The 24465-nt window shown below is 50.5% G+C and overlaps 2 protein-coding genes and 1 long non-coding RNA gene across 7 annotated transcripts; 2 read left to right on the top strand and 1 right to left on the bottom strand.

The window, feature by feature from the left end:
• Positions 1-3231: 3231 nt before the first annotated feature.
• On the top strand, positions 3232-17958 carry YJU2B (YJU2 splicing factor homolog B). Of its 5 annotated transcripts, none has more exons than XM_081134617.1 (10): positions 3232-3296; positions 6011-6055; positions 7502-7555; positions 8640-8722; positions 11163-11218; positions 13075-13135; positions 13998-14140; positions 14235-14407; positions 16964-17102; positions 17235-17958. In XM_081134617.1, the coding sequence occupies exons 2-10, from the start codon at positions 6053-6055 to the stop codon at positions 17711-17713; spliced, it is 1191 nt and encodes a 396-aa protein (XP_080990743.1). In that variant the 5' UTR covers positions 3232-3296; positions 6011-6052; the 3' UTR covers positions 17714-17958. The 5 variants fall into 5 exon arrangements, with proteins under 5 accessions (XP_080990743.1, XP_080990745.1, XP_080990746.1 ...); XM_081134619.1 differs by having other exon boundaries at positions 3295-3745; XM_081134620.1 differs by lacking the exon at positions 3232-3296 and adding an exon at positions 3416-3587.
• LOC308555881 lies at positions 6041-18866 on the bottom strand. Its single transcript, XR_013998644.1, has 3 exons — positions 18781-18866; positions 18051-18119; positions 6041-6096 (listed from the first exon to the last, which is right to left on the bottom strand). It is a non-coding gene; the product is annotated as an uncharacterized lncRNA (long non-coding RNA).
• On the top strand, positions 18687-24465 carry MRI1 (methylthioribose-1-phosphate isomerase 1). Its single transcript, XM_081134616.1, is given in 7 exon segments — positions 18687-18955; positions 18957-19109; positions 19187-19425; positions 20471-20646; positions 21786-21962; positions 22056-22280; positions 24244-24465. Coding segments are annotated over 7 exon segments (1260 nt in total). The 5' UTR covers positions 18687-18793; the 3' UTR covers positions 24372-24465.

The following is a 24465-nucleotide window of genomic DNA, read 5'->3' as shown; positions in this document are numbered from 1 at the left end:
CCTTTTCACAACACGGCAGCCGGCTTCATCAAACCCAGCAAGGAAGAGAGTCCTCTAGCAAGATGGACACTACAATCTTATGTATTTATGTACAGATAATCACATATATCCCATCAGCTGACCATATTTTACTACTTAGAATAGAGTCGCTGGGCCCACACTCAGGGGAGAGAATTACAAAGGGACACCAGGGGGCAGGGATCTGGGGCAGTGTAGAATCTGTCTACTACAGAAACCCTCTCCTCTGGCAGGAAAAAGAAATGAGCGGTTGGATTTCTTTCCTAACATTTCACTGTCCTGGCCCTTTCTTCTCTCAAAGGGATGAAGAAAAGTTTGGGTTGCCTTGAAGTCATCACCCACCTCTCTTTTCTTTGCTCCAACACAACTGTTGACTTAACCAGTTCCCATAACCATACACAGGACCACTCTCATAGTCAAGGTTATTTTGGTTGCAAGAAAGAGAAACTTGTTCAAACTAGCTTAGTTGAAGGAGGACAATTTATTATAGGAGTATCTCAAGGGACCTCACAACTGAATGGCCTCCGCACATCTCTCTCTCTCTCTTTCTCTCTCTCTCTCTCTCTCTCTGTCTCTGTCTCTCTGTCTCTCTCTCTCTCAGATGGCTTCCCGCTAAACCAAAGTTCCATGATCTCAGATCAGGCCACAGGCAGATTCCTTTATATATCTGGATGCCAATTCTAACTTCCCAGGAGCAAATCCGACTGATTCAGCTGTTAAATCTACACCCCTAACCCAATCAGCTGTGGCGGAGGATGGGCTGGCTAAGTACAAATGCTGTGGTGCCCTCTTGGAAGTTAGATGTTCCCATACAAAGGGAGGGGTAACGGCTGAAACAGTTTTGATCACAGCCACAGATCAAATATAAAATGTCTAACCTGTTGCACCTACTTTCTCAGCTCTGGATGGCGATTGGAGAGATGAACCTGGAGTTACACTTAAACCAGAGGCTCTCAGAGATAGGCAGGAGCTGAAGGGCTGGCATGTGGAAGATGGTTTGGCCCTCTGTGGCCCTTACAGGCAGGAATAGGAGCAGTGGATGCCAATAGCAGGGAAGTGGGTTTCAGCTTTCTGTAAATAACTGCCAGATGCTTCAAACCCACCTAAACTTCTGTCATTCTCTTGTCTCCAAAAGCTGCACCATGATCCTGCAATGCCCTTCCTAGCCCACAGCTTTCTTTTCTTATTCAAAATGTTTTACAAGTACATATGTAGGCATTTATTGCATTCATTCCCATGGGCAGAGCCAAAACATCCCACTTTACAGATGAGCAAACAGAGGTGAGGTTCAGGGTCCCCAGAGCTAGAATCCAGGTCCCTTCCTGCCACCCTGCCCAGGCGGGCTAATTGCCCTCCTCTCCCTAAGTCAGTTCCCTTGGCCCCACAGGAACTGGCCTGCATTTGGCATCATTATAGAACAGTCTTCATATCTCAGGCTGATATTTCAGTGCCATCACCTGCCATTTGTGTAAGAAAAGTGTCTCTACACATCCCTCGGAAACTAAGGGTTCTTACACTTCCCCTCCCCAAAATATCACTCACAGGGAGCAATTTGTGGCTTTTTAGTCACTGATTGTTGAGGTACAAGGTAAGGACTCAAATTTCAACTGTTGCAAGCAATATTATATTACTGGGGCTGATAAAGCTCCATCTTGTTACTTAGGATCTATGAGTGTGCCTCTTCCTTGTGCCCCCTTCCTCTACCTTGTTCCTCCTCATCCAGCTCAGGGGTCACCCCTCAGAGGGATCTCACTGACCCTCACTCCTGCCCACTCCCAAACACCCCACCCATGTTAAAGATTCCTCTAGGTGCCCACAGTCCTGGTATTTAATGCATACAACCCTCAGAAGTTAAGGGAACAAGGTTTAGCATCATCAGATAGAAGTCAAATCCTCCACCCCTCACTAACTGTGTGACCTTGGGCCCGTTACTCAACCTCTCTGGCCTTGTCCCATCTGTAGAACGAGAATGCTAGCACATCCATCTCATAGGAGCAGTGTTCCCTGAGATAATACATGTGAGTAGTGAGCACTGTTGAATGGTGCTTGGTGAGTAGTGAGCACTCAGTATGCAGCACCATAATTACATGCGAACTGACTCGCAAGACCTTTAGAACAGAGCCTGGCAGCAAATGATATAGGAGGAGGAGGGGGAGGAGAATTGTCATCATTTCTCATACTCCCCTTGATAAATTGCTAGTTGAGCCCGGCCAGGCGTGGCTCGGCGGTTGAGCGTCTGCCTAGGATCCAGGAGATCGTGGTTCGATTCCCGGTCGGGGCACATGCCCGGGCTGCGGGCTTGATCCCCAGTCAGGGGCATGCAGGAGGCAGCCGATCAATGACTCTCTCATCATCGATGTTTCTCTCTCTCCCCCTGCCTTCCTCCCTCTGAAATCAATAAAGATATAAAAAATTTTTAAAAAGAGAGAAATTGCCAGTTGACATGTCTGCCTCATCAATGAGAAAAGGGTATGTCATTTACTCTCAATCCCCATGGCCTGGCATATAGCAAGCACCTAATAAAGAGCTGTTCAATGAACAAACGAACAGATAGTGTTAGGCCCTACAGGGCATAAAAATGAATTCAAAAGCCATTCCCCTGTGAAGAAGGCACAGCCAGGCTGGTCTCAAGGCCCTAAGGCCCACTTCTCCTGTAAAAAAGCCAGATAGTAAACTTTTTGGGCTCTGTGGGCTATACGCTCTGTGGCAAACATTCACCTCTGCCATTGCAGTGGCCATAGACAATAGGTAAATAAAGGGACGTAGCTGTATTCCAATAAAATTTTATTTATCGACACTAAAATTTAAACTTCGTATTATTTTGACGTCATAAAATGTTACTCTTTTGATTCCCCCCCCCAACCATTTACAAATGAAAAAACAGTCCTTAGCTCGCTAGCCTTTCAAACACGAGCCTAGCACGGTTCCGCCCGCGCGCACGGCGCTTTGCCAACGCCCGCGGCGAGGTTTGGGGCAGCGAGGCTGCGCTCCCCGCGAGGCGCCGTTAGGGAGGCGGGCCTCGCACTGGGCCAGGTACGAGGGCGGGACCGAAGGTGGGCCTCGTGACAGGTACGCGGTGGCGAGGAGCAGGCCTGGATTGGTCCACACGGGCGGCTGGGAGCGGGAGGCGTGTTCAGCACTCAGCCAATCAGCGCTGCGCTGCCTCCTCGCCCCGCCTCGTGCTGGCGTCTACGTCACCCGAGGAGTGCGCTCCGCCCCTTGCGCGTCCAGCACTCACTTCCGGGCACAGGCGCGGCGTGACGTCAGGAGGAGGGCAGGTAAGTGCTGGCAGGCGGAGGGGCGGTCTGGCCCGGTAGGGCTGGGGGCGGGAGGGGAGCGGAGGGGGTGTCAAGTTGCTACCTTACCCAATCTCGGAGCCGCCCTGGGGGCACGAGCACGCTGGGGTCCCCGGGGCTCTGAGATCGCGGGCCCGATGTCCCAAGCCAGCCCAGGTCCCAGTCGCCACCCCCGACCCAAATCCCCGGCTACGGCCGTGACCCCTGACTCAGCGCTGGCCCATATTATGCCTGAAGGGCCCCTCGGTTTACTACATCAGGAAAATGGAACCAGTAAGCTCCTACCGCTCCGGGTCGTGGTGAAGATTTTGTAAAATGACGCGTGTAAAACTGTAGATATGAGATACAATCAAAACCACCAACGTTCAACTCGGCGTTAGTAGCTGTTCTGACAACTTTAACTCACTGAGTCTTAACTGCAACCTTATCAGGTTGATACTTTTGTAAACCCCATTTTATAGATGAGGAAACAGAGGCCCAAAGAGACTAAGCAACTTGCACAAAGTCAAGCCGCTAGCAAGCAGCAGAGTCGGTATCCGAGTCCAAGCAGTATGTCATGGGAGAGTGCAGGCTATGATTACTCTTGACACTAAGGATCAGAGATTTCTATATATCCTGACTATAGCCTCCGCTATACCATTCACTGGGGTGGTAAAACCACGTTAAGACCCCCAGCTCTGTAAATGCAGTACTTTGTGCAAGCACTTCCCAATGTGTTATTTCATCCACAGCATCCCCAGAAAGTCAGTCCTGTTGCCCCCATCTGCTCTTTACAGGTGAAGAAATATAAATTCAGCTTTACTCCTTACTCACCTGCGGAGTAAAGCTGAGATTCATGCCCAGGGAATTGTGACCCCAAAGCCAGGGTGGGCCATTAGCTATTTTGTTAGCAAAAGCATATTTAGGTTGGAAGGGACCTTAGGAAAATCTGGTCCAGGAGCACACTTTACAGATGGAGGACCCAAGATAGAGAGAAGTTCGGGACAATGTCAGAACAGTTTCCATTCAGGCCTTTGCACCCTGGTTCTGCCTCCCCATCAGCTTCTGACCCTGGTCAAGTTACTTAAGCCCCCATGTCAATTGGAGATAATAGTAACAATACAGAGTAAATGAGGCAGTGATGTCAGATTCAGTGCAGCGCCTGGCGCACAGTAACCATTAGAGAGCGCCAACAGCTAAATTAGCAGAAACAATTAAACCAAGCTTCCTAACTAGCACAGGGAGCGAGCTGGCAGACTATACCCACAGGCCAAAACCAGCCTGATTTTGTACAACCTGCCAGCTTAGAGAGGTATTAACTTCTTAAATGATTGGGGAAAACTCAAAAGGAGAATAATATCTTATGACGGGTGATAATCATGTGAAGGGCAAATTTCAGTTTTATTGACATACAGACACACCCATTCATTTACCTATTGTCCAGCTGCTTTCTAGCTATGATGGGCAGAGTTGAGTTGTTGGGACAGAGACAGTCTGGTCCAGAAAGCCAGCAGTATTCACTATATGTTCCTTAACAGAAAATTTGCCAATCCCCATTCTGGACCTAAAAGTCTCTCCTCCAAACATGCAGGGTACAGGGGATGTCTCACCCCCAGTTTTAGGAGCCCTTGCATTTGATACCTGTGTCACCTGCATTGATTCTTATGGAACCTCAGTCAGTTTACCAGTGATTCATATGTTAGAATGTTTGTTTTTTTAATATCAGCTTCTTTTCTTTTAAGTTATTTTTATCCTCACCCAAGGATATGTTTATTGATTTTAGAGAGAGAGGAAGGGAGAGAGAAACATCGATGTGAGAAAGAAGCATCAATCAGTTGTCTCCTGTACGCACCCTGACCGGGATCGAACCTGCAACCCTTTGGTGGATGGGACGATGCTCCAACCAACTGAGCCACCTGGTCAGGGCCTTCTGTTGGAATCTGAGGCCAGGCACTGTCCTTGGTGCTAGTGATATAGCAAGGTGAGACCTTGCAGAGGAGACAAACTATAGGCAAGTAAACAGACATAGAGTGATGTGATAGGAACCCCAAGGGAGAAGTGACTCAGATGAGGCCCCTGACAAAAGTGATGTTTGAGCTGAGACCTGTGACAAAGAACAGACAGCTCTTGGAGGAGCACTCAAGTCAGTTGGCCTGCACCTGCTTAGCCTCTGAAGGCAGCCAGAAAGCCAGAGTGACTAGAACAGAGTGAACACAAGGGAGAGGGATGAGAGGCAGGCTTGGAGGCAGGCAGGGGCCCCATAGGCCACTGGGAGGGCTTTGGCATGATTCTGAAAGCAATGGGAATCACTGGAGGGGGTTAAGCAGGAGAGCAATATTTTAGATTTCTTTTTTAAGAGATCCTCCTGGCCCCTGTGGGAGAAACAGATTGTGGGAGTTGAGGGCAGAGCGAGGAGACCAGAGAGAGGTGACTGCACTGATCCAGGGGAGTGATGACATGGGCTGTGGAGGGGTGAGAACCGTTAGCTGTGAATATATATTGGATGGAGTGGACAGGACACTCTTTCTAAACCAACAAACACCGCTCTTTGGACACCTCCTACACCTGGGGGGAGGCTCTTCTGAGTGACCAACACCACACCCGGCCCACATTATCTTCTCAGGGAAGCCGTGATCCCTCTGCCCGGCTCCCCAGGAGAGTGGGTCTGGGCAGATGGTCAACACAGCACAGTCGGTGTCAGTGTCTTGTCTTTTCAGATTGGCTGCGTTGAGGGTGAAGACCAGTAGGCAGCTCCCAAGATGGTGAGTAGACTGGCTTGTGCTCCTTGGAGTTCTTTTCTAGTCTTTTTTTTTTTTTAATTATTGATTTCAGAGAGGCGGAGAGAGAGAAAGATAGAAACATCAATGATGAGAGAGTCATTGACCGGCTGCCTCCTGCACACACCCCACTGGGGATTGAGCCCACAAACTGGGCATGTGCCCTGACTGGGAATTGAACCGCAGTCTCCTGGATCATAGGTTGATGCTCAAAGTACTGAGCCATGCTGGCCGGGCTCTTTTCTAGTCTTCATCAGATCCCCATAGTAGCCCCTTCCTTCCCTAAAGCCCCTTCCCCATGCTCTGAGATGGTATTTTCAAACTCTGGATTCGTGATCTTTTGCTGCAGTAGTTCTCAAACTTTGCTGCATACTAAAATCACCCAAGAAGCTTTCTTCTTTCTTTGATTTTTTTAAATGAGGTGAAATTCACATAAAAAATTAACTATTTTAAAATGTATTATCCCATGGCATTTAGCACATTCATAATGTTGTGCAACATCATCTCTATCTAGTTCCAAAACATTGCCATCACCCAAAAGGAAACCCCTTCCCTATTAACAGTCACTCCCTTTTCCCCCTCCTCCAGCCTCTGGCAACCACTAATCTGCTTCATGTCTTTATGGATTTGCCTTTTCAGGACATTTCATATAAGTGGAATAGTACACCATATGGCCTTTATGTCTGGCCTCTTTCACTTAATGTCTTCAAAGTTCATCCACATCATAACATGTATCAGAGCTTCATTTCTTTTTATGGGTGAATAATATTCCAGTGTGTGGATGGACCACATTTGGTTTATCCATTTATCCACTGCTGGACATTTGGGTTGTTTCACCTTTTGGCTCTTGTGAATAATGCTGCTGTGAACAAATACATACAAGTATTTGTTTAAACACGTTTTCCAGGTGGTTTTTTAAAAGCCCAATGTTCAGGTACCACTCTCCAGAGCAGGTCCTCTGTCGGGAGTTTTCTGGGGGTGGATCCCAGTTAGCAGTATTTTAGAAACTCCTCAGATGGTTGTAACATGCAGCAAGTTTGAGACCCACTGCTTTGGTGGGTCATTCAGGCAACTCAGCAAGTGGCTGCCAGCATTTGAAAAGAGACTCCCCAGTCAGGGTAAGGGTTCTTTCATGAAACCTGTACCTTAGCTGTATTACACATGTATCTGCCCAGTTGCAGTGGTAAATATGTCTTACTGTAAGTCATAGCCCCCAAAATACTGAAAGTCATTGCTCTAGGAGGGTTGAACCCTCATGGAACTTTCCATGACAAAAACAGTGGTTTTTTTCTCCCAGGTCACCAGTCCTCAAGCAGACATGGAACCCAGGGCCATCCTCAGTCTCCCTCATCCAGTTCCCACCTCTCTAGGGTGTACCACTAGGTCTCCTACAGGACCCTCTCTGACTCATGTCTCTCTTCTGCTTTCTAGGGTGAAAGGAAAGGTGTAAACAAGTACTACCCTCCAGATTTCAACCCTGAAAAGGTAAGAGTCAGACATCCTTTTCCATGTCCATAATAGCAGAGATCCTACAGGGCAAGGGCCGATCGGTACCTTAGCCCCTCCTGAATTGGAGCTACAGCTGAGAAGTGTGGTGAACCTGAGATCTCTCTGCCTTGCTCTTGGGACACGAGTCTCGGGGTAGTCTTCATTCCCAGTGGTAAACGTGGCTCTCATCAATGACCTTGTACTCTGTGCTCAGCTTGGCATATTTCCAGCAGAGCTCAGGATGAGGTCAGCCACTCAGGCTCTGGATGAAATCCCCTTGCTTTCCCAGCTGTAGCTCCTCTGGTCTCCTTGTACTCTCTGCTGTTCCCTCTACCTGGAATCTCTTCCTCCTTTTGACCACAAGGGTTTTTTCCCTTCCTTTAGGTCTCTCCTCACAAAGGGCCTCCCTGACCACCGTCTCGTTCTCTTATCTCATTACCTGGTGCTTTATTTCTCTTCACAGCCCTTATAACTCCCTGATACACTGTCTATTTATTTGGGTATTGTCTGTCTCCCCCTTTAGAACATTCACTACACTAGGGCAGAGACATTCCATCTTGTTCATGGCTGTGTCCCCATACTATAGATGCTCAGTAAAGCCTGCTGAATGAATCAGTGCAATCTGGCTGTGTGGTCCCAGGCCCTTGACTCAGCCTCTCTAGGCCACAGTTTCCCCATGTCAAAAAGGAAATAAAACAACCTGTCCTCATAGAATCGTTGAGAGGTTAAAATGAGACGACACACATAAAGTACCCAGTAATCGTTTGCCAGTGTTGTCATCTCACCTAATTCTTCCCACAACACCCAGATGTAATTATGGGAACCAAGGCTCAGGAAGGCAAAAGGTGAGGTTACTACCCTGGGTCACATGGCTCTTCACTTCTTAAATGGGAGGAGAAAAATTCAAATTCATGTATTCCTGAGCCAACCCCACTAGCTCCACCAAAGCCTATGTGCCTTCCATTTTGCTATTAATTCCCTTGGTAGGTCACAAGAAAGAGGGCTCTATCAGCCTATGTAAGAAAGCATGGGCTTGCCCAATTCAGCAGTGCTAACCTGCTCCCTCCTCCTTTCTGCACAGCATGGCTCTCTCAACCGATACCACAACAGCCACCCACTCCGGGAGCGGGCTCGGAAGCTGTCCCAGGGCATCCTCATCATCAGGTAAGGTCTGAACACCCCTGCCCCTTGTTCCACCTGGCCTCATCTCAAGGAGAATTTAGTGCTCCAATTTGCCTAGTGCTGCAGGGTCTTTTTTTTTTAATATATCTTTATTGATTTCAGACAGAGGAAAGGAGAGGGAAAGAGAGAGATAGAAACATCAATGATGAGAGAGTCATTGATCGGCTGCAGCCCGCAACCCAGGCATGTGCCCTGACCGGGAATCAAACCCCGATCGCCTGGATCCTAGGTCAATGCTCAACCGCTGAGCCACGCCCAGCCGGGCTGCAGCGTCTTAATTCTGTTAAGCACAGAGTCACTGTATCAGTCAGCTGTTGCCACATAACAAAACAATAAGCACATATTGCTCACAAGTTTGTGGCTCAGCTGAATGCCTCTGCTAGCCTGGACTGGACTTGCCTATCCTGGGCCAGGCTGGTCCAGCATGGCCTTGGCTGGCACAGTTGGACTCTGCTCCACATCTCATCCTCCAGCCAGCTAGCTAGTCTGGGCTTGTTTATATAACACCTACAGATTCCAAAAGAGAGTGAGCAGAGGCGTGCAAGGCCTCTTGAGGCCAACACCCAGAACTGGCACACGTCACTTTTGTGCCATCAATTTTTCAAAACAAATCATGCCCAGCCGGGCATGGCTCAGCAGTTGAGCGTGGGCCTAGGATCCAGGAGATGAGGGTTCGATTCCTGGTCAGGGCACATGCCCGGGTTCCGGGCTTTATCCCCAGTAGGGGGCGTGCAGGAGGTGGCCGATCAATGACGACTCTCTCATCATTGATATTTCTATCTCCCTCTCCCTTCCTCTCTCTGAAATCAATAAAGATATATATAAAAAACAAACAAACAAACAAAAAAACGAGTCGTGATGCAGGGAGTGGGGCAATATTGTTCACCTCCTGACAGGAACTGTTGCAGAGTCTCATTGCAAAGGGCATAGATATGGGGAAGTTAAAGAATCAGAGCCTCCACCTGGGCGGTATGGCCCAGTGGTTGAACCTCCACCCATGAACCAAGAGGTCCCCAGTTCAAGTTCCAGTCAGGGCACATGCCCGGCTTGAGGACTTGATCCCCAGTAGGGAATGTGCAGGAGGCAGCCGATTGCTGTCTTTCTCTCATCAGTGTTTCTCCCTCTCTATCCCTCTCCCTCCTCTCTCTCTAAAAAAAAAAAAAAAATCAATAAAAAACATATTTTAAAAAAAGAGTCGGAGCCTCCCTGGCCAGTGTAGTTCAGTTGGTTGGGCCTTGTCCTGTGCACCAAAAGGTCCCTAATTCAATTCCCAGTCAGGGCACAGGCCTGCGTTGTGGGCTCCATCCCCTGAAGGGGGTATTCAGGAGGCAGCCAATCAATGCTTTGCTCTCCCGTTGATGTTTCTCTTTCTCCCTCTCCTTTCCTCCCTCTTTAAAAATCAATAAAGCCTGGCCAGGCATGGGTCAGCGGTTGAGCATCGACCTAGGATCCAGGCGATCCAGGTTCAATTCCCGGTCAGGGCACATGCCCGGGTTGCGGGCTCAATCAGTGACTCTCTCATCATTGATGTTTCTCTCTCTCTCTCCCTCTCCTTTCCTCTCTGAAATCAATAAAGATATATTTAAAACAAAACAATAAAATAAAATAAAAATCAATAAAAATATTTTTTTTAAATAATCAGAGCCATTACTGTAGTCGAGCCAGAACAATGGCCCTTCCCTCAGGATTCTCTTGTTTCTGGCCTGCCCTTCATGGCAGGAAGCAGAAGCCAGATGTATGTCCCCAGAAGAGCAAATCCTTCACTCCTTCTCTGCCTTGTGAACTCTGACCTCGGTCTCATGTCTACCCTGGGCCTGAGCAGAGGAACCAGTAACAAAATCATCAGAGGTGGGAACATCTGTGGAAAGGAGTCAAGACTCAAGTCTCAACAGTGACTTTAAGAGGCACAGAGGTGAAAGTCTCATCAAAACTCCCTCATTTCCATGCCCTAGAGCCAAATAAGCTCGTCTGCCTCGGGCCTGCACACACTACCCCCATCCACTCTGGTAGCTGAGTCCTCACCTCTGTGCAGTGTCTTTAATTTACCTCATTATTCATTACTTAAGGTTTTATTTTAAAAGAGAAGCTCTGTCACTGATGTTCATAGAAAACCAGAATTGCATGTTGCACATCGCACCACATGTGAAAAAATCCAGTGATAATACAAACACTTCTTCCCCCTCTGCTTCCGGCCATTTAGCTGCCAGAAAGCATAGCAGCACCACAGAGACTCACCCCGACTGAGTCAGCTGGCCAGGGACCAGCGGGCAGGACTTGCCTGGCTGTAGGAACATTCACCAAACATTCTTTATCCCCTCTGTGTGCGTGCCCTTTGTAGAGCGGCTGTGGCCAGAGTTGCAAGCGTGGAGACTAAGGGAAAGCCCAGTGAACAGAGCAAATAAGCTGTTTTCTCTTTGTATAGATTCGAGATGCCGTATAACATCTGGTGTGATGGCTGCAAGAACCACATTGGCATGGGTGAGTTTCCACCCACACCACCCATTCAGTCCCACAGACATTGAAGCCCATTAATCGCCAGTGTCATCTCCACCAGGGTCTCCCAATCAGGAGTCTGGGAGGAGATGGCACCCAAGTGACTGGCAGGCTGCAGATGCCTCATTGCAGAGTGATGAGGAGGCCAGGCTTTGGGTTCACCTCCTAGCTGGATGACCCTGAGCAAGTGACTGAGCCTCTGTGTGCCTCAGTTTACACATCTATAAAATTCAGATGGTTTGTCCACCTGTGTGGCTTATAAAGTCCTTAGCGCACAACACATGGCACATGCAAGGGCTCGTAAATTCAGTCTGCTGCTCTCACTGTCCTTTACTGTTATCATTAGCATTTGGACCTCTGACTGTGCCACAGGTGCACAGATGGACAGACAGACATGTGTGGGTCCAAAGCTGTGCTTAGCAGTAGTGAGACCTCAGTCAGGTGAATCAACTCTCCTGACTTTGTTTCCTCCTCTGGGATCCTCATGTCGCCTCTCTCAGCTCCTCAAATAGCACCTGGATCAAGGGAGCAGCTCGTTCTGTAAACAGGAGCTGGTGGCTCCTGGTAAGAGGGTCCAGTCCTCCTCACAGAGGCTGTGGAAGAGAAAGAAGCAGTGGACCGCCCGGCCGGGCGTGGCTCAGCGATTGAGCGTCAACCTGGAATCCAGGCGATCTGGGTTCGATTCCCGGTCAGGGCACATGCCCAGGTTGTGGGCTCTATCAATGACTCTCTCATCATTGATGTTTCTATCTCTCTCTCTCCCTCTCCTTTCCTCTCTCTGAAATCAATAAAGATATATATTAAAAAAAAAGAAGCAGTGGACCAAGCCACCCCACTGCTGAGGACAAGTGAACCCCTGTCATGTCTCCCTGATCAGACCCAGCCAGGGGAATCTGTCCTAAGGCCACCAGGTGCTCAAGGGATGAAAAGTGGGGTGTGGCCTGACACCACCACACATGGGTCATGCTCAGGGCCATGAATGGAAGCAGCCACCCAGGAGAGGGAAACCCAACTAGGCCACACCACTCACCAGCCCAAGCTCTGTGTTTCTAGTTTAAGCTTTTTTCACTGATAAGCAAGGTCATACAGAGTCAAGAATATATATCGCCCAGCCAGGCGTGGCTCAGAGGTTGAGCATCAACCTAGGATCCAGGCGATTGGGGTTCGATTCCCAGTCAGGGCACATGCCGGGGTTGCGGGCTCAATCAATGACTCTCATCATTAATGTTTCTATCTCTCCCTCTCCCTCTCCTTTCCTCTCTCTGAAATCAATAAAGATATAGTAAAAAATAATAATAATAAAAGAATATATGTCATCTAACCAGCAAAATAACAAAAAACCTGAAAATTCTCTAGAAAAATAATAAATCCAGCCCTTCTTGAACACTTGCTGAGCCAGGCCCTATTCTTAGCAATTGTGTATTAGCTCCTGCAGTTTTCACAGTCCTGTACAGTAGGAATTATAGTCATTCCCTATTGCATAAATAGGGAAACTGAGGCCCACAGGGATGAGGCTGCTGGCCTGAGCTCACACAGCTGATCGGTGGTGGAATCAGGATTCATCCCAGGCCCTCTGGCTCCTGCCTACCCTCCTTTGTGGCTTGAGCACCTATCACACAGCCTGAACACAGCTCTTTCCTGCCTTGAATTTCAGTGCCCTCCTGAGGTACCTCCCCTGCAGGGGAGCAGAATACTACCCCTACCTGTCCCCCACCCATGGAAAAGACACTAGCGTGGCCAGACCCTGAGCCTGAGCCTGAGCCTGAGCCTGAGCCTGAGCCTGAGCCTGAGCCTGAGCCTGAGCCTGAGCCTGAGCCTTCACTCTCTCCCTCTCCTTCCAGGTGTTCGTTACAATGCAGAAAAGAAGAAGGTTGGCAATTACTACACCACCCCAATTTACAGGTAGAGGCAGCCTGGCAGGTGTCTCAGGGACACATGGGTGGCCACAGGGTGAATGGGCTGTGAAGGAGTCTGAGTGGGAGGGGAACTTGTAGCCCCTTCCTGATGGCCATTCCCTGCTGTTCTGTCCTGAAAATCATCCTGGTGTGTCAATTGGCACATCCCTCTGCCTAGAACCCTCCATGGCTTCCTCCTTCCTCAGAGTAAAAGTCCTCCCCATGGCCCACAAGACCCCTAACACTCTGCTGTGTCCCCTCCCTGCTCTTACCTCCTCCCATTCTCCCCCTCGCTCACTTTGCACCAGTCACACAGCCTCCTCACTGCCCCTCTCTCTTACCCCAGAGATACTCCCACCTCTGTTCCCTCTGCCTGGAACACTCAATCTTCCCCAGACATCTGCAAGTTTCCTTCCCTCACATCGGGTTTCTACTCCAATACTACCTCTCAAAGAGGCCTTTTCTAAAGTGCTGAGCATCACCTGACACTGGTTGCTTGTGCCTTTGTGGGCAATATGGCCCCTGCTGGAATTTTGTCCAAGAATAGGTTGGTTTGTTTTACTGCTATGTCCCTGGCAGCTGATGCTAAGACTGCCACAGAGCAGCCCATCTCAGGAGGGTTTGTTGAGGAAATGGATGAACGAAAGAGTGAATAAATGAACAAGTGAACAAACTCCAGGCAGAAAGTTAGTTCAGGAGTGATAGGACCATGTCTGTCTCACCCATGGCTGTACCCTGCTATGGAGCCTGACATGTAGTAGGTACATGATGAACACTTGTTGAATGAGGTGCATGGGTGGAAGGAAGCACACAGGGGTCACATAGTAGCCTGGGGTGGCACAGTCTCCTGATTCCTGCCCACCACCCAGATTCCGGATGAAATGCCACCTCTGCATCAACTACATCGAGATGCAGACAGACCCTGCCAATTGTGACTATGTGATCGTGAGTGGCGCCCAGCGCAAGGAGGAGCGCTGGGACATGGCGGACAATGAGCAGGTGCTGACGACAGGTGAGCACCTTACGTGGCCCCAAAGCCAGCCCTGACCCTGACCTCAAGCCTGAGCCAGGTCCCAGAAGGCCCAGCCACACTCCCATCCTTGCAGAGCATGAGAAGAAACAGAAACTGGAGACAGATGCCATGTTCCGCCTGGAGCACGGTGAGGCTGACCGGAGCACGCTCAAGAAGGCCCTTCCCACCCTGAGCCACATCCAGGAGGCACAGAGCGCCTGGAAGGATGACTTTGCCCTCAACAGCATGCTGCGGAAAAGGTTCCGGGTAAGTGGACTCCAGGCCAGGATTGGAACCACAGGCGGGCGGGGGAGTACTGGTATGGCCAACATGGTAAGTTAAGACCCAGGTCCAGCCCTTGCCCACCACATCCTAGCTATAGGCATGTCTTTTCATCCACTGAGCCCAAGTTTCTCCATCTGCATTGTGGGGACCTCATAGCGCCCATGGGAGGCACCTAGCCAAGGGGCTATTATTAAGCTCATAGTGCCTTCCCCTAGGGGGACCAGGCTTCACTTTCAACAGATCTCAAAGGGAAAATGAGCCTCAAGCTAAGGCCCAGGTGAAGTCTGACCCTGCTGTGGGTGTCAGGCAGAGGCCCAGCAACTGGCCAACTCATAACACACATTTCATGGGCCCACCCAGTGGTCCCAAAACAAAATCCATAGATTGTCAACCTGCCCCAAAATAATTTCCAAAATCATTCCTGCCATGCACTGACTGGTAGAAAAAAGGGAAAATCTTTATAATAAAATATAACAATGTATATTTCAATATGTAAATGCATGGGCAAGACATCTGCGCCTATGTGGAGAGTCACTGAGGGCACAGGTACAAATGCTGAATGATATGCCGGGGGTATTTCTGTCAGTGACCACAATGGCTCCTGAAGTTGTGCCAAAAATACTTGGTGGAGCGACACATGGAGTCAGGGTTCAGATGAATGTAATATAAATGGGTGTTTCACCCTCGCAGTGACTGGCAGAGCACTGTGAGAACCTTCTCCCTCTTCACTCACTCTGTGGGGTAGACTGGGCCCCTGGATGCTGCAAATGCAGCCCAAGCAGGAGCGTTACGGGTGACCCCATAGGACACAAGTTCCCTGGCCTACAGCTCCCATTTCTTTTTTTCTTTTTTCTTTTTTTTTAAATAAAGACTTAGAATATTGATCTCAGAGAGAGGAAAGGAGAAGGGGAGAGAGATAGAAACATCAACAATGAGAGAGTCATTGATCGAGCCCACAACCCCGGCATGTGCCCTGACTGGGAATCGAACCCCAATCGCCTGGATCCTAGGTCGACGTTCAGCTGCCAAGCCACGCCCGGCCGGGCTCCCATTTCTTCCAATTTCCTTTTCTGATCATTCTGTGGTCATTATTATTAAGAGTAAAATTACTAGTTTGTTTTTGTTTTTTTATTGATTTTAGATAGAGGAAAGGAGAGAGAAACATCGATTTATTGTTTCACTTATTTATGCATTCGAACCCATAATCTTGGTGTATGGGGACTACACTAACTGAGCTACTCAGCCAGGGCACTACTTTTCTTATTAATTATTTGTTACTGGGATTGTATCCCTTCAGCCAGGCCTGTGCCCTGAGCTATGTGTCCCCTGCCTTGTGGGCTTCTACATGTGGTGGAGGTCTAAGAACCCTCAAACATAACATCCTAATGAACCTACCCCAGTCCCTAACCTGCCCTGCCCACATCCTCCATTCTCAATAAAGAAGTTATCTGCCCTGGATGTTTCTCTCTCTCTGCCCCCCCTCATTTCCTCTCTCTCTAAAATCAATAAAAACATATCCTCAGGTGAGGATTAAAAAAATAAAAGAAGGCATCTGTCGTTCTAGGCACTGAGTTCCCAAAGCCTGGAGTTGGCTTTGACTCCTCCTCCCCATCTCCAGTGAGCAATTCTGTCAGCCTTTGCCTTCAAATTATACCTAGTATCTGGCTACTTCCACCATCCCCATCATCTCCTACCTGGACTAGCACAGTCCCTCTGCCCTGGTCTCCAGGCTCCCACCCTCCCACCCCCAACAGTCTGTTTCTCCCCCACCCCCACCAGGGGATGCCTATGAACACCTGAGTTAGTCACCTCCTTCCTGTGTTCAGAACTCTCCATGGCTTTCACTTAAAGTAGAAGCCAGAGTCTTTCCTGTGGCCCACCAGGTCTGAATGACCTGTCCCTTTCCCTCCCCACCCCCATTTCCACCTTCCTCTTGCTCACTCTGCTCCAGCCACACTGGCCTCCTCACTCTTCCTCTGCAGTTCCAAGCATACTTCTGCCTTTGCACAGGCTGTTCCCTCCACCTTACAACACTTTTCCACCAGATACCCACATGGCTCCGTCATTTAGACGTCTTTTCTCAGATGTGATCTTCTCAGGGAGACGGTCCCTGACCCTCTTCTTCACCCTATATCACATTTAAAGTTGAATCCCCTGCCCACTCCCTACCCCTTCCTCATCATTCTTTTTCTCCCCACCACTGTTGTCTCTCTCGCCCTCTAGAATGTCAGCTCCACAAGGACAAGGGTTTTTGTCTGCTCTCTGCTCTGTTCCCAGTGTCTAGATCAAGGCCTAGGACAAGATGGGTATCATGTAAATATTTGTGGAATTAATGAGTGAAGAACTGAATGGTACACATTAATGACAATTTGTACCTCCCATTTGGTAAGCGACTTTTCTGCCCTGGCCATAATGTGAGGCTTTTTTCTCCCTCAAGCTTTGAGAGGAGGAAACAGACCTGGAGGTCTGGAGCAATGCCCCAAGTCAATGGGCATGGAAGAGACAGGGCTTTGACAGCCACATTGTTTCCCCCAACAGGAAAAGAAAAAAGCCCTGCAGGAGGAGGAGGAGAGGGACCAGGCACTGCAGGCTAAGGCGAGCCTGGCCATCCCTCTGGTGCCTGAGACAGAGGACGACCGCAGGCTGGCTGCCTTGCTCAAGTTCCATACCCTGGACTGTGCGTGGGGGCCGGAGGGCACAGGGGTCGGGATGGGGAGAGATGGGGGCTCCCAGCTGTGAGTGGACCATGGCAGACCCAGGCAGAGGGTGGTTCTGGACCTCTTTCCTCCCCTTCTCTTCCTCCCCCCAGCATATGAGGACAAGCAGAAACTCAAGCGGACAGAGATCATCAGCCGCTCCTGGTTCCCCTCGGCCTCAGGACCCAGCAACAGCAGCAAAGCAGGCAGCGTCCTGAAGAAGCTGGCCCAGAACCGGAAATCTGCACCTGCCGGTGCCCCCATCACTGTGGGGGGCCTGGGTATTGTGCGAAGGCAGTCCCGAGAGATCTCAGAGAGCCTGGAGCACGTTGTTGAGACCCCCAAGTCTGGGAAGCCACAGTTGTCAGAGGGCACCACCCAGGACAGGCTCACATCCCCACAAGACTGCTCTCAAGAGACAGCCAAGACCCCCAAGACAAGGGGACCTCAGGGGCAGGATGGGAGCTGTCAGGACAGGCTCCAGTCCTCATCAGGCTCCTACCAGGAGGCAGCCGTCCCCCAGGACATGCCACACCCCTGCATCCTCAGCTCCTCCCTTGTGGCTGACTACTCAGACTCAGAGAGTGAATGATTCCTGGGACTGGACCCCCTCTGGAGGCTGAGGCATACTCAGGAGGTCCCTCATAGACTGCAGCCTCGCTGGACCTCCAGCCCTCTGAGAGCTCAGACATCACCCCCTCCCCAGACCTTGCCTTCCTGCAGTGATGGAATTATTTATTTGGTCCTGGAGAGGGGGAGAGGGTGTGTGTGCCTTGTAGGACATCCCCCCTCCCCCAGACATTAAAGCCCTGCTTCTTTGCTGCTGCCTTGGGTTACTAGACGGGCCCAGGGGCTGCCCCTCTCCCCCACCCCACCATCCAACCAAGCTTGGTAGGCTTCTCATAGCAAATGGTGATGCAGGGACTAACCTGTGACCACAGCGATCGATGGTCCTCACCCAGGATGATGAGGGTTTCAAAGTAGTGGATCAGGTTGGTCTGCAATCAGAACAGATTTCCCAGAGGAGGTGATCAGGGCTGAGTGGGAAGGGTGGGAAGGGGACCAGGCAGCAGGAATCATGCAGGGGGCCCAAGGCTGGGGGGCACACGAGATGCCCATGCAGGTGTGAGCTGTTCATTGTCCCCAGCATATAGGGACACCTTAGAAGGATCACTAAAAAGGCCCCAGTGTGTTGCTACTTTTTGGAGGAAACGTAAAATTGAGCAGAAAATAGCTCAAAACAGCCGCACATACAGCAGGAACTCAAAGCCTGTCACCTCCCCCTAAACCTTGGAAAAGGAAGATCATTTCACAAATGATGGAGCACTAGGAGTGTGCAAGGAAGGCACTGTCCTAGCCACCAGGGATACAGCAATGAACAAAACGCAGCCCCGTTGGGTCTGAGGTTCCAGCTGACTTCGTAATCAGGACACGGTGATAGCAGCAGCTGTCCCTAGTCCACCAGTTCTGCACCCCACAGGGGTGGTAAAGTCTCAGGGCAGCAGTTAGGGCCTTTCTCTACCTGAGGCCACCGGCAGCACTTGCTCTAGCCAGAGGGTGCCCACCTGGGATTTGGGGCTCATACTATGACCCCCTAACTGATCAGCCGGACGCTAAACACGGCCTGGCATCTAGGAGGTGCCACGCAAATGGTAACACCTTTGTGGTTCCGATGCCAGCGGCTAATTGGCCGACCATGGCCTGGAATAAGGGGGTGGGATCCGCGGAGTGGACGGCGAGTCCCGGGAACCTGCGGGGCTGTGTGCGCACGCGCCTCCTTCCGGGGGAGGCCCCGCCCCACGTGCGCGTAGTTCGCTGCGCCAGGGGCCTTCGTGGAGCGCGTCGGCCGCACCATGCCCTCTCTGGAGGCGATACGCTACTCGCGGGGCTCGCTGCAGATCCTCGACCAGCTGCTGCTGCCCGAGCAATGCCGCTACGAGGGGGTGGACTCGGTGCGCCAGGCCTGGGAAGCCATCCGCGCCATGAAGGTGGGGAGCAACGGCGAGGCTGGGGGTGGGGCGTGCCCTTGCCTGGCGCCCCTGACACCCCCATCCCTTCCCTCCAGGTGCGCGGCGCCCCTGCAATCGCGCTCGTGGGCTGCCTCAGCCTGGCCGTGGAGATGCAGGCCGGCGCCGGCGGGCCGGGAATCGCCGCGCTCGTTGCCTTCATACGGGACGCGCTGAGCTTTTTGGTCACCGCCCGGCCCACCGCCGTCAACATGGCCCGTGCTGCCCGCGATTTGGCGGACGCCGCGGCGCAGGAGGCCGAGCGGGAGGGCGCCACCGAGGAGGCGGTCCGGGAGAGGTAGGGAGCCTTGTGCCCTGCGTTGCTTTGAGCAGAGGCTAACTCATTTTTTGCGCCCAGCGACCCATTTTACAGATGAGAAACCGGTATGGCGCACTTAGTCCAAGGCCACACAGGCAGGGCTGGGGGTCGACCCCAGGCAGCCTAGACCCGACCTCCTTCCCCTCAATCCATGACTGTGCCTCCCCTGAACATGCCTAGTCCCCACTGCCCTTGGAGGTCCTTTTCAGTGCCACGTCCTTCTGCTGGATTTTTCTTTTGAGGAATTTTGTTTCTTGTCCTGACCCCCTCCCTGCCCTCTTCATTTTTAAAAAATATGTTTTTATTTACTTTTAGAGAGAGTATGGGAGAGGAAGAGAGAGAAAACATGGATGAGGGAGAAACATCAACCTGAGGAAGAAACATCAATATCCATTGGCTGCCTCCTGCACACCCTTTGCTGGGGATGGAGACTGCAACCAGGATATGTGCCCTGACCAGGAATCTAACAGGGGACCACTTGGTGCATGGGTTGAGGCTCAACCACGGAGCCACACCAGTCAGGCCTGCCTTCTTCTTGTCTCACTCTCCCCCTCTTCTCCAACTACACCATTTATTGCCCTCAAGTTCCTTGACCCCACCGGCTGGCTCCTACCATGGGGCCTTTGCACATGCCATTTCTCCAGGCCAGGTATCTATAGAGCAGTTGCCCTCCTTCAGATTTAAGGTTTCTGTCTTTCCCACCCCCCCATATGTTACAGCTCATCCCCTACCCCCTGACTCTGCTGCCTTTTTCTTCACTTTATTATCTGCTCATTGTTTGCCTCCTCCACTCATGTCAGCTCCATAGGGGCAGAGATTTTTGTCTTGGTTACTGCTGTGCCCCCCAGCACTTTGCACACAGGAAGTGCTCAGTTAACATGTGTTGCATGAGCGAATGGAGTGACGGGTGGCAAAGGCAGAAGGGTCCAGGCCTCACAGCTGTGAGAGGCTTTCAGCAAGAGAGTTGGGCAGGAAGGAAGGGCCAGCCTGGGCCCCAAGTCTGAGAACCCCTTGTCGGCCCCAGAGTGATCTGCTGTGCTGAGGACATGTTGGAGAAAGACCTCAGGGACAATCGGAGCATTGGAGACCTGGGAGCCCACCACCTCCTGGAGCAGGCAGCCCCTGGGGGCAGCAAGGTGACCGTGCTGACCCACTGTAACACTGGTTCACTGGCCACTGCTGGCTACGGCACAGCCCTGGGTGAGTGAGTAGGTGTCTATGGGGATGGGGGCGGGCCCCTTTTGGATCCTAGAGAAAGAAACCCAAACCACTTTTCCCACCCCTCAAAATGGAAATTGATTATACAGAAACACTTAGGAAGATGACTTCAGGTATGGCTGGTCCAGGGGTTCAAATAATAGCATTAGAAGCCATCTATTCCTGTCCCTAAGCTCTTCCTTCCTGCTCCCACTCCATGGATCAGCAAAGGGCCTGCCAATGTTCAGACCAAGAGGAAAAGAGCCAAGGGTCTCTATGCTGACAGTGCCAGAAAAGTCTCCTTATAACTCGGGGGCTCTGATGGGATCACCTGCCCATCCAGGATCGACCACTTGATGGGCCTGGCCTGAGTGGGCAGAGAGGGAAGGATACGGACTTCAAGAGAACTGAGGGGAAGGCAGTGTTCCCCTTGGAAAGACTGGGGGAGCTATGACCTGGAGAGGGGGGGACTGGGTCCTGGGGCTCAAGGCAGCAGATTCCACTTGACCCTAAATTCTCCAGATTTTCCTACCTGCTTGGGTTCCATTCTGGGGCCTAGGGACTGAGGCCCTGATAGCAAGACATCATTCATTCATTTGCTCAACAAATATTGGCACCTACTGTGTACGCTACCATTCATGCATGCATGCATTCCTTCATTCACTCAGCATTTAATTAAGCACCTACCATGTGTCCCACTATTCATGCATGCATGCATTCTTTCATTGACTCAACAGATATTTATTAAGCATCTACTATTTAACAGGCACAGTTCTGGGGGCTGGGGAGCCAGCAGTGAACAAAGTAAACAAAATCTCAGCCATTGGGACAGTAAAGTAGGAGGAACAGATAAAAGCAAGTCAGTAAAAATGTATGATGTGTCCAAAGGTGATAAGTGCTGAGGCGGAAAAGCAAGGAAAGAGGTCAGAAGTGTGGGGGTTGCTATGTGAGATGGAAGGATGAAGGACAGATTCACTGAAAAGGTGTTCTCTAATCACATGTGTACTGGACAGATGGAACAGCCACCACAAGGGCCTGGGGACAGGGAGCCTTTGGAGGTCTGTGCCCCCAACTAATGGGCCACCCTGCCTATCTGTCCCCTTCTGTCTCATCCTGGCCTTCTGGTGAGTTGGGCCCTACAGGTGTGATCCGCTCGCTACACAACCTTGGCCGCCTGAAACATGCCTTCTGCACAGAGACCCGGCCCTACAACCAGGGGGCCCGGCTGACGGCCTTCGAGCTGGTCTACGAGCAGATTCCTGCCACCCTCATCACCGACAGCATGGCAGCGGCCGCCATGGCACACCGGGACGTGTCAGGTCAGCAGGTGGGATACCAGCCTGCAAGGTGCCAGTACACGGGGCTCCAGGCATCCAGGGCCCGGTGATGACCCCCAACATCTTGCTCCCTAGCTGTTGTTGTGGGAGCTGACCGTGTGGTTGCCAATGGCGACACAGCCAACAAGGTGGGCACCTACCAGCTGGCCATCACTGCCAAGTACCATGGCATCCCCTTCTACGTAGCTGCCCCCACCTCCTCATGTGACCTCCATCTGGAGACGGGCCAGCAGATCGTCATTGAGGAGCGCCCAGGCCAGGAGCTGACTGACGTCAACGGAGTCAGGATTGCAGCACCTGGTAAGCGGTCACTCAGGGGTACCACAGAATCTGGGCACCTTCAGTTAGGTACCCCAGCCCCTTCACAGGAGGCAGGTGGCACTTGGAGTGTCATCAGCCTTCTAGGGCACAGGCAACTTCAAATTCAAGCCAATTTTAGGAACAGAAACATCTTGGAGGTCAAACTCAAGGTGAGAGTGTCCAACTCATGAGTTGAGAAACCTTGAGCAAATTGTCTTGCCATTCTCCACCTCAGTTTTCTCACCTGAAAAACAAATAAGAATACTGTTAAGCCAAGTGCCTATGAAGAGACACAGATATTTTTCATCTTCCCCATACTTCCTGGCTGTGCAGCTATGGACAAGTTGCCTAAGTTCTCTCATCCCCAAGAGCCCTACTGTTCCTGTCTATAAAATGAGCTGTTATTATGACCTAACTCATAAACCCCAGGGCCTTCAGTGAACTCATCCACATGACATGGAAAATAGGCCCAGCCCTTAGTACCCATTAAATATTAACAATTATGATTGAAAGCCTTTTATAAAAATGACTGGTTAAAACCACTAAACATTAAAATACTATAGGGACACTACCAAGTATGGAATCAGGTTAAAAATACACAGCCCTGGCCACTGTGACTCAGTTGATTGAGCATCGTTCGGGGCATGTGCCCAGGTTGTGGGTTCAGTTCCCCAATTGAGGCCCATGTGGGAGGCAGCCAATCAGTGTTTCCCTCTTTCATCAATGTTTCTCTCTCCCTGCCTCTCTCCCTAAAATCAATAAAAACATTTTTTTAATTAAAAAAAAAACACTGTACAACTAAGCAGAGGGAAGTCCTAGTATTCTGTTGTTTTCTGCTGCGATTCTTCACAGCTTTTTTAAAATGGATACATTGCTTTGGCCAGTTTGGCTCCGTGCTTGGTGCGTTGGCCCGTGGACTGAAGGGTACCAGGTTTGATTCTGGCCAAGAGCACGTACCTTAGTTGCAGGCACCGTCCCCAGCCCTGTTCGGGGCATGTGTGAAGCGTAATTGGCCTTGGTCATAATCCCTAAGACCATGGAAAGCAGAGTTGACAACCCACACCCACTAAAATAAAACTGGGGCAGCAAGACATGGGTGACATGGGCCGGGTGCGGTCTGTGCGCCCTGATGCTCTGCTCCTGCCAGTGATCACAGGAATGCAGACCTCAGAGAAATGGCTCTTCTGATTTTTCCAAGAGAAGCCTTACGTTTTTTAACATGTGAAATTTCCCACCTTTGAAAGCTGGCAGCTAATTCAGCGGTCTTAAAAAAAAACTGTAAACCAGAGAAAAAAGTTACAGGCCACCAGTTTTCAGCCTCTTGTGTAAGAAGTTGTGATCTACACTGAATAATTCATGCAGCAAATGTCTTTGAGTGCCTGACTAATGCTAAGTGCTGGGATATAGGGGTAAAAAAAGACACTAAAAAGTCCCTGCCCACGTAGAGCTGACAGTTTGGTCAGGGAGAAAGACAATGAAGAAATAGATAACACAATTATAGGAGGTAAGGGCGGAGGAGAAATAAACAAGGCAAGGAGGTGTCTGTACAGGGAGTTTAGACAAGATGATCAGAGACATCCTCACTGAGAAGGTGACATTTGAGCAAAGGCTTGAGTCATGTGCATATGAGGTAGAGCATCTAGGCAGAGGGCAGAGCCCATGCAAAGGCCCTGGATTGTTGGATGGTCTTTAAGAGATCCAGGCAAAAGTGGGGTGGATGTATATAAGACTTTGAAACCTTCTTGGACAGTGACAATTCAGGAATGGTGTGGGGGGAGGGGTCTAAACTTGTTACTGGGTGCCAAAACCCATGCCTTCATGCACTTTTGGGGTAAGTATCCCAATTCTCAATAATTCCCTAAATCCAAGAACCACCATAGGTATGGGGGTACAGATGACAACAGGTTGAGAACTTTCACAGAAGCAAATACCTACCTTCTTGTCTCCCTTCTCTCCCCTGTAGGAATTGGGGTTTGGAATCCTGCCTTCGATGTCACCCCTCATGACCTCATCACTGGTGGCATCATCACAGAGCTGGGCGTCTTTGCCCCCAAAGAACTCCGGGCAGCCCTAAGCACCACTGTCTCCTGAGTGTGGGAAACATATGTCACCCCAGAAGTAACCAACCCAGTTCCCCATACCCTGTCCCTATCCCCTTAGGTTTTATAATAAAATATGTTGAATA

This window comes from Miniopterus schreibersii (genome assembly GCF_964146895.1).
Source record: "Miniopterus schreibersii genome assembly, chromosome: 4".
Lineage (NCBI taxonomy): Eukaryota > Metazoa > Chordata > Mammalia > Chiroptera > Miniopteridae > Miniopterus > Miniopterus schreibersii.
The sequence above is the reverse complement of the archived record's forward strand: the minus strand, read 5'-3'. Positions and strand labels throughout refer to the sequence as shown.